The sequence below is a fragment of the Lottia gigantea genome (genome assembly GCF_000327385.1).
Source record: "Lottia gigantea unplaced genomic scaffold LOTGIsca_107, whole genome shotgun sequence".
Taxonomy (NCBI): domain Eukaryota; kingdom Metazoa; phylum Mollusca; class Gastropoda; family Lottiidae; genus Lottia; species Lottia gigantea.
This window is the reverse complement of record NW_008706931.1, coordinates 552,304-562,151: the sequence shown is the minus strand read 5'-3', so window position 1 is coordinate 562,151 and position 9,848 is coordinate 552,304. Positions and strand designations below refer to the sequence as shown.

The 9,848-nt window shown below is 31.7% G+C and overlaps 1 protein-coding gene across 1 annotated transcript; it reads right to left on the bottom strand.

Moving 5' to 3' along the window:
• Positions 1–666: 666 nt before the first annotated feature.
• LOTGIDRAFT_136545 (hypothetical protein) lies at positions 667–1,296 on the bottom strand (the record flags this gene model as incomplete). The annotated part of the gene is made up of 1 exon (XM_009046821.1): positions 667–1,296. A coding segment is annotated over one exon (630 nt), but the record flags the coding sequence as incomplete, so codon positions are not given.
• Between the last annotated feature and the right edge of the window lie 8,552 nt (positions 1,297–9,848).

Here is a 9,848-nt window from a genome sequence, read left to right as displayed (position 1 = left end):
TTGCCGCGGAGAAACGGATAGAAAAATCACCGCAGCTCCTTGATAGCTTTTAAAGGCTATTAAAACATATAAAATGAATGAAAAAGGATGTGCGCAAATGTTGTTTTCGCTGAGTTTTCAACCTCACCTGTTTATTATTTACTACTAGATGTAGCGTGACTAAGAGGCTCTATTCTATCTTAAAACAAAGCATAAATAATCTTTCTTACACACTTATTAGAAGAAAACAGATTTATTCTAAGAAACCTTTTAATGTATATCTTATTTCCTTAAAGACGTGGCTTTCCTGTTTTTCTAGATTGTAGCAGTGTTTAATGGCTCCCCGTTGAGTCGTCCTTTATATTAAATCGCTTTTTACTTTTCATTAGGATTAGCACAGGCTATCTCTTTGTCTGGTCCAAAGCTGATGTAATCTCAATCAAACAATCAGCATTAGCGAGGGACTTTTACGTTTAATGTTAACAAAGACGAAGCGTGTTCCGATCAAATCGTGTGTGTCTGTTTCTCATCGAATTCATTGCCTCCGTTTTCCACGAATGGAATGGATTGACATGGAAAAGGTGGTTTTGTCTTCGAATAGGATAATAAATCTAGGCCCCGTGCAAATCAAGTTGTGCATGTTAAAGATCCATCGAAAGTTGGAAATCAAAAAAGAGTAGGCCAATGTCATTGTCCTTTACTTTTTCGATAGTGTATTGTCCAGGGACCGAACGACAAAACTCTTATGTCGTAAATAAAATGTCTTCTACGTTGAAAATTTAATACAATGTCTTTTAAGGTTGTAAATACAGTGTCTTTTAAGGTTGTAAATACAATGTCTTTTAAGGTTGTAAATACAATGTCTTTTAACGTTGTAAATACAGTGTCTTTTAACGTCGTAAATACAGTGTCTTTTAAGGTTGTAAATACAGTGTCTTTTAAGGTTGTAAATACAATGTCTTTTAAGGTTGTAAATACAGTGTCTTTTAAGGTTGTAAATACAATGTCTTTTAAGGTTGTAAATACAATGTCTTTTAACGTTGTAAATACAATGTCTTTTAACGTCGTAAATACAGTGTCTTTTAAGGTTGTAAATACAGTGTCTTTTAAGGTTGTAAATACAATGTCTTTTAAGGTTGTAAATACAGTGTCTTTTAAGGTTGTAAATACAATGTCTTTTAAGGTTGTAAATACAATGTCTTTTAACGTTGTAAATACAGTGTCTTTTAAGGTTGTAAATACAGTGTCTTTTAAGGTTGTAAATACAATGTCTTTTAAGGTTGTAAATACAATGTCTTTTAACGTTGTAAATACAATTTTTTTACGTCGTAAATACAATGTCTTTTAACGTTGTAGATACAATGTCTTTTTAGATACAATGTATTTACGTTGTGAATACTATGCCTTTCTCGTTGAACTTACAGTGTAATTTAGAAAATACTATGTCTGTAATGTTTCGAATACTACTACTACTGGACTTTACGTTAATACGATATTGTAAAATTCTCTAACTATGTAAATACAATGTCTTTTAACGAGGTTAATACAATATCTTATAATATATTTTTTTCATTCCAATATAATTTTACGTAAACGATAATATACAGAATTGTTATAACTTTATTATACAACAAGTTTTAGATCTAGACGTAGATTAATATTATAAAAATATGATATAATCCTCTTAGTGCTTATTACCAAATATTATCATATGAACTTACAGTTATCTGTAATTGATTTGTCATGCTCAGTATGGAATTTGTATCGATACCAATTTCAATGATATTTTGTTTGGTGGTCGACAAAAGCCCTTCCGGATAGTATTCCTTCTGCAAACGTACACAGTGGAGTGGTCACTAATTTAGCAGAAATATATGAGACTGTGCATTTTGTAAAAGGGCTCTAATTCCGTCACGCCAACTTTAAACAACAATTATCGAAATTACCAATGAAATGTTATGGCTTTCAAATTATTTGATAATTCTTTAATTAGAAGTAATAAATCTAAATATTGTGTTCAAAATTGGGTAAAAGGCTAATTGAGTGCACTTTTAGAGCTACGTGAAATTCCGTTCCGATGGAATCCACGACCAGGACAAAGGCGCCCATCGCCTGGTTTAAAAGACCCACAAAATAAAGAAAGAATTATTTGATATATATAGAAAAGTAATAAATAAGTGATCAACATCTGACAAAAGCATAGAGCAGAGGTCACTATCTTTTTGATATATATACATGTAAAGAATAAAATTACAGTGTAAAAAAAGTTGTAACCCATAAGTAATTTAACAACAGCTATTGTACGTCTCATTTTTGTACTCCGTTATGGGCCAGCGGAGTCAGAAAACGTCATGCAGGAAAATTTGGCCTGGCCAGGGCAGTGGTATTAGCCCACTCTTTTTTTTATTTACAATTGTCGAGAGATCTCTAATGTGTACAGCCGGTAGCACAAGTGGAATCAGTCTATTGTCCCACCTGAACGACTATGCGTTTTTGCCATGTCAGTTGTTTATTGCATATTCTTACATTTACATTATCATATTCTACTGATTAAAAAAAAAGTGCATCAAGGGACAATCCGTTCTCATTACCTACCATAGTGTATCTGAGCTTAATCATGATGATCACTTCCTAATAATGAATTACTTATGTTCTGTTCTGAGTGACCGCACTCTCAAACGTAACGCTCTTGTGAAAGCTTTGTGGAGTTATTCCGTTTGAAGTTAAAATAACTTAATGAATATCAATCACTGGTTAAAGTTTTTTTGCAACGTTTTGACGTGTTTCTCCTTTTCTCCTTCCGTCCTTGGACACACGATGATAAAAAATCATAGGCAAACTATATATTAATACTTATTATAATATTTATCTTAATTGGTGTTTAACGTCCCACTTTTTTCTTGTGATAAAATAAAACGACATGCAGTGTGCAATGATATAAATTTGCAAGAACAGCTAGGTTTACGATTACCAAATGCTGGAGGAAAATTTAGTACACAGATCCTCGTTTTATAGTCCAATCCGGCGTTTTTCTGATAAATTTGGCAAAATGTTTCGCTGATTTCCCAATCTGCACTAGTTTGCTTCGTGTTCCACTATAGCAGTCATTTGATTACTCTGAAAGCGATTGTCGTTGCATGTGAACAACCAATTTGCACTCATTTGTAAACGTCATTATTAATGAACTTATTTTTCCGATGAATAATAAATGTTATTCTTTGTTCATATTACGTTGTTTAAAGGTCGACAGTGCCGAAGTTTCAAAATACTAATTTTGAAAAATATCTTCTTAAGGCGAAAAATGTCCGAAGATTTATGACTAAATTGTAGCTAAATTATGACACAATTTCAGCTTAATTATGATACAATTTCAGCTTAATTATGACTAAATTGTAGCTAAATTATGACACAATTTCAGCTTAATTATGACTAAATTGTAGCTAAATTATGATACAATTTCAGCTTAATTATGTCTAAATTGTAGCTAAATTATGACACAATTTCAGCTTAATTATGACTAAATTGTAGCTAAATTATGACACAATTTCAGCTTAATTATGACTAAATTGTAGCTAAATTATGATACAATTTCAGCTTAATTATGTCTAAATTGTAGCTAAATTATGACACAATTTCAGCTTAATTATGACTAAATTGTAGCTAAATTATGATACAATTTCAGCTTAATTATGTCTAAATTGTAGCTAAATTATGACACAATTTCAGCTTAATTATGTCTAAATTGTAGCTAAATTATGACACAATTTCAGCTTAATTATGACTGAATTGTAGCTAAATTATGACACAATTTCAGCTTAATTATGACTAAATTGTAGCTAAATTATGACACAATTTCAGCTTAATTATGACTGAATTGTAGCTAAATTATGACACAATTTCCGCTTAATTATGACTAAATTGTAGCTAAATTATGACACAATTTCAGCTTAATTATGACTAAATTGTAGCTAAATTACGACACAATTTCAGCTAAATTATGACTGGATTTGATTTAAATTGTAAATTGTAGCTAACTCATGACTAAATTTTAGCTAAATATTATGACCAGCTTGTACCTATTCGTGTGGGGAGATGCATAGTTCTAATCTCAATCTGTATATTAAAGTCTGGTGACCAATAAGTCATTTTTCTCAGATTTCCAATCGGCCCAGTTAACATTTTTCACAGATAATTCGGGTAAGATCAATGCCCAGTGGTTTGTCCAAAAAACAGCTGGTAGAAAGGTCTTCGTGAACCTAAATAGTTATCTTTGAAAAAAGAAGAGGTTTTTTCTTCCTTTGTCTTGTTAAATACAATAAGACAATATAATGATAGGTGTCATCGTGCAATTCCGTTATTTTGTTATAAATAATGGAAAGAGTTAGATTGATGTTGGAAAAGCAAAGACCTATTATTAGCATTTGACACGAACATCGTCCTTCGGATGATTGCTTCCAAGTTATCAAATATACCTAATTAGGGTTTTTTTTGCAATCCGAACTACAATTTGTCATTATTAGCGAGAACAGGTCCGAGATTACACTATTTGATTGGTTGGAATAACTTCATCTGAACTCAACTGTGTTAATAAACTTGTTAGATTACAATGAAGACGAAAAACATTGAATTCAATTTCTGTTAAATTGAGTTTATAGGGTCAACAGTTTCACGCCCTTCTGTTATGCTCCTGATTTGGGTTAATGGTGATTGATAATGTTGTACAGTGTGCATGTTAACATTGCTATGATTTTGCTTGGCATGCATTTAATCGAAATAAATATGTTTCTACCAGAATAATATTAAACCTTGCTCTAAAAGAAATGTTCGTTTTAATCACCCCTTTTAAAACAACTTCAGATTAATGAAGTAGATACAATAAATAAATATTACATTCTACAAAATCTTCTCATTTTTACTTTTACGAAGTTTTACGTTATGAACATTTGCATTGGTTTTAAGTCATCTGAAATGCAAATTATGAAATTATGTTAAAGTTCAATTTAAAGTTATGACGGTTCTCTATTATATCACACCTATTTTAAAGAGTACTATCAACTTGAAAAACTTGTAAATTAGAAATCTAGTCAAGGGGGATTTCAAAATTGTCTGTGTAAAGAAATTTAATGGTTTTAAGAGATTCCTTTTCTCACCAATATTGTTGAACTGGTGCATCTTGAGGATCAGCTTTATCACCTTACGTCATGGATTCCCAAAGTTAATCATTTTAAAGACTTTCTTGAATTAACACTATTTGTTCACCGTCGGACTAAGGGATTCAAATTCATTTAAAACTATGATGAAAATATTGATTATAGGTAGTGCGAGAAACCTTAGGAAACCCATTGATCTTAAGGCCCCGAGATTCTAAGTCCTAGTGTGCTACAGAGTGTGTACGTTTAATATCCCTTAATTTAAATTGAATTTGAATAATAAAAAAAATATTAGCCCAATCTTCGGTAGAAAAAAGACGTAAAATTCCATTGGTTTTTTTATTTTCAAAGCTGTAGAAAGATATTTTGGTTTTGCTGTGATCCAACTTTTTTTGCCAAAAGCTCAACGAAGAAACAACTTATAAAATTGACATTAGAAAATTGTGTTTTGTAAATTCTGTAAATTCTCACGATCCTTGATTAAAATTCTCGATTTTTCTTGAAACATCATAAATTTTTTAGAATTAATTCACCGGTTTGAGAGAAGAATTGTTGGTTGTCGAACATTGTATCAATTCGTCATCGATTTTTCCCTTTACTGGACTTGTATCGTCTTCAAACGATCGTTGTCACAGTCAATTTCTAAAACAGTCTTTTAAAGAAAAACAATATTTCCAGTTGATGACATTATGGCGAAACACGAGTGCTCTTAGAAAAGCAAACAGAGATATGATACAGTAAATGGCGTTTGTGATGAAAATCTCTTTTTTTTTTATAGAAAGAGTATTTTCATTTTACGTAAACCCTTCTGATAGTAATTTTCAGTTAAAACGTACACTTGAGCACTTAAATTATCAAATTCACTTACGAATCAGACTTCCTCTTTCAACATTATGGTTATTTAAGGGGAATATACACGTATTTTTTGTATTATATGTGGCATCCCAAACATATATTATGTTAATAGTAATCCTAAATAAACATTCATTAATGATCTAAAACAGAAAAAGGCGACTTTCATACCTCCAGCATTTCAAGGTGAATTTTTACACAAAATGATGATATTTTGAATGTAAACATCGCGTAAAAAAAATTCAAAACGTATAAACCTTTTCCAGATCCTTCCAAACTCCTCTTTCATAACTGTGTTATATAATTTTTAATATTTTAAATGTAAACATCATTGCGTCAACCGAAGTTTTGAATGTAAACATCGCGTTAATCGGAGTATTGAATGTAAACATCGCGTCAATCGAAATAAACAGTATAAATATATTAACTTCTATTTGAAATTCCCCATCTCAGTTTAACCAAAATAGAACAAATGTAGATTGTCATTAATTGATAGTATTTTAAATGTAAATATCGTATCAATCGGGGTAAACAAAATAGAGATATTAACTTGTCTTTAAAATTTTCCATCGCGTCAATCGAAGTAATCAAAATAAACTTCTCAACTCATCTCAGGTTTTCCATCGCAAGTTAACCGATAGAACTACATGTATTGATAATATTATGAATGTACACATAGCAGCAATCGGAGTAAACAAAGTAAACATCAACTAGCTCATGTTCCATCTGAACTCTTAGCTTCATTCATATTTGTCATAGCAATTTAACCGGAATAGAACAAATTGCGTCAATGGGAGTAAACAAAATAAACATGTATCATGTTTGTCCATCGCAGCTTAACTGATATAACAAATGATACTATTATGTATGTAAACATCGCGTCAATCGGAGCAAACAAAGTAAATATATCAATTATTTCCTGTAGTATTGAGAAAATATAAACATGTTGTTCATATAATATTAGTTATTATGATAATTGGCATATATTTTAATGATATGTTTTTAATCTACTGTCTTTTGTATTTACAATATCAATAAATGTCTTAAAGAATTCTTTAACTTGACATTTGTTGACTCTAATTAATTATCGTCTTTTCCATTTACAAAATTCAAATGTGGACTTATATCAGGCCAAATGTAGATCTTGAAATCCGAAGATCAACGGTGGTCGTCCAAAAGGATATACGCCATCACAGCATTAAATTTAAAAGACAGTCAGACTGATGGAATGATGGCAATGAACAAATATGCCATGACAAAAATATTCGTTTTCGTTTTTTTAGAGAGATTTACGAATTCGCATTAATTTTGTGTGCCCATATTATAATGAGCGAATGAGGTCGATTTTCACGAATTTTCGCTGACCCAATATTTTTCTTAGTGCCCTTGAACATCAAAATCGGCTCGTGAACGCGACTGAGAAAACAATTTTGATCGGATTTAACAGACGGCACAGTTAAAATTCATATCTATCGTAGCAAGTATTGCTGGCTTGGAAGATTTTATTATCAACTTTCTTAAACATATTGAGTATATCAATAAGCGACATATTGAATATTGTATTGTGGGTAAATTTGATCAGACGACATCAATATCTTCCCGCTAAAAACAGACGTTCAATATGTTTATTGTCAAGCGAACGGCAGCATCCATCATAATTAGATTTGCCCCAAGCAGCAGAATTCTGGTGTTCGTCACGTCTACCAGCCAATGTTAAATTATTGTGAAAAGTTAGCAATCTTCATGTAAATTTCACGTTGAACATAAACTGATTAGGGTAATGGGACTTCAAATAAGACGCCATTAATTTTAGTGACTGCAATTTCAACGTTTAGCCCATTTTCCGTGATAAATCTGTCTTTTGTCTTCGACGCTAGACCAAGTGATAGATATTTTTGCTGTACTAGTCCATAAGTTGATTCAATTTCTGAGAGTTGACCAAGTCTTTACAACATGGAAAGATATTTACAGTGAGCTAAAGCCTGGCCACATCTCTGCCTCCCCTTCTATAAAAGGCTTCAACTTATGATACGCAGTGTTGAAAAAATGATCAGTAGTAATTGTATATACATATACGTGGTAATCGTATACAAACATAAGTAGTAATTGTACATACATAAACGAAGTAATTGTATACACGTTCGTATTGATTGTTTGTACGCATCCGTAGTAATTGTATTAAGGAAAGTAATTTATATGCACATAGTAAGTAATTGTATATCATACACATAAGTAGTAATTTCATACAAAAAGGAACTATTGTATATTTACATACCTAATAAATATATATACACACAAATAGTAATTGTATATTTACATACGCAATAATTGTATATACGCATGTGTAGCAATTTCCTATACTAGAAGTAATAGTATATACATATACGCAGTAATTGAATATACACATAACTACATAGCTTTTGTATAAACACAAGTACCAGAAGTAATTGTATATACACATAATAAGTAATTGTATATACACTTAATAGGTAATTGTATATACACATATTTAGTAACGGTATATACATGTTGGAAGTAATTGTGTATCAACATTGGCGATATTTGACACTTGATAACAATTTGAATGGCTGTGATATCATCTTGACATATGAAATAGTCACATTCTGAGTAGGTTGACGATTATTAAGTAGAATTCTACTGTGAATTGAAGGAGGATATTATGAATGGATTTTGAATATCATCACGAATAACATAAAGTTTTGTTATTAGATTATACGTGAAACTCGTTAGCCTAAAGGCAGTATCGAGAATTCTATTTAATAGATCTTATAGTTTCTCTAGAATAAATTACTGCAACTACGTCGAAGATTTCAAATTAGAAAAAAATTCAGAAATAGGGTTATTCTTTGATGACACATGTTAAGTGTTTTTTAAGCATCTTTATTATATGGATTGTAAAGAGGTTTTCTATGTGTATCGGAGACACTAATTGCATCGAACTGTAATTTTCCAATTTACAATCAGATGTGAGTGGTTCTTTCGATTCTACTACAACTAAGCGTTTTATGACGTCATATATTTCTATGATTCCAGAAAACAACAGGCATCTGAAGGAGTTTTAGAATGGTACTCAGGTAATTTTCATAAAAACATCCATTACAGAAAAAAACAGTTTTTGAACTATCATACCACGGTTTATTAATTAACCAAAAGGTTTTTTCTACCCCAGGCGAGTCACACTGTCCCGAAATTGACACGAGAATCTGATGCACACACGATGTAGGAAATGTTGAATTTATAGTCTGATCGTATAATATCGGTACATTCGTGAGGACATCTTAAGCGATCGTATGACCGCTGGTTGAGTTTTTCAGGCTCCACCAGCTACTGCGTGACTGAGGGCGAAATCAATGTTTAGAAGGACGTTTTGAAGATTCATTTTTGTTGAATTGTGTTGAATTCGTTTGTCCATTTTGCCTTTCGTAGCGCCATCGTGAGTGCATCGTGTAAGATCGTGCCCTCTTCGGCCTTACGTCGTATCTCGTATCGCACTTTCTTCGGGACTCCTAGTTCGGGACTATCTTCGAAATTCGACTCTCTTTATTCATATGGTCATTCTTCATTACCGCGGACCGGGTAAAAGGATATTCTGTCAGTAGCTTAGAAACTCCAGACCGCTTTCACTGTATAAAATGTCACTTGTAAAAATCTACAAGCTCTTCATTCGCAGTGAAAAGAGGCGCAAAAAATGACATCTTATTAAATGGATCACATGGATGATCAAGTATAAATTCAATTTAAATAAATGGTGAAAGTTTGATTGATTAAATAAAGTCAGTTGAAGACAACGTTTAAACCACAATTCACGTTTAAGATAATACAGGTATTCGGAATTCAGTTTGTGTA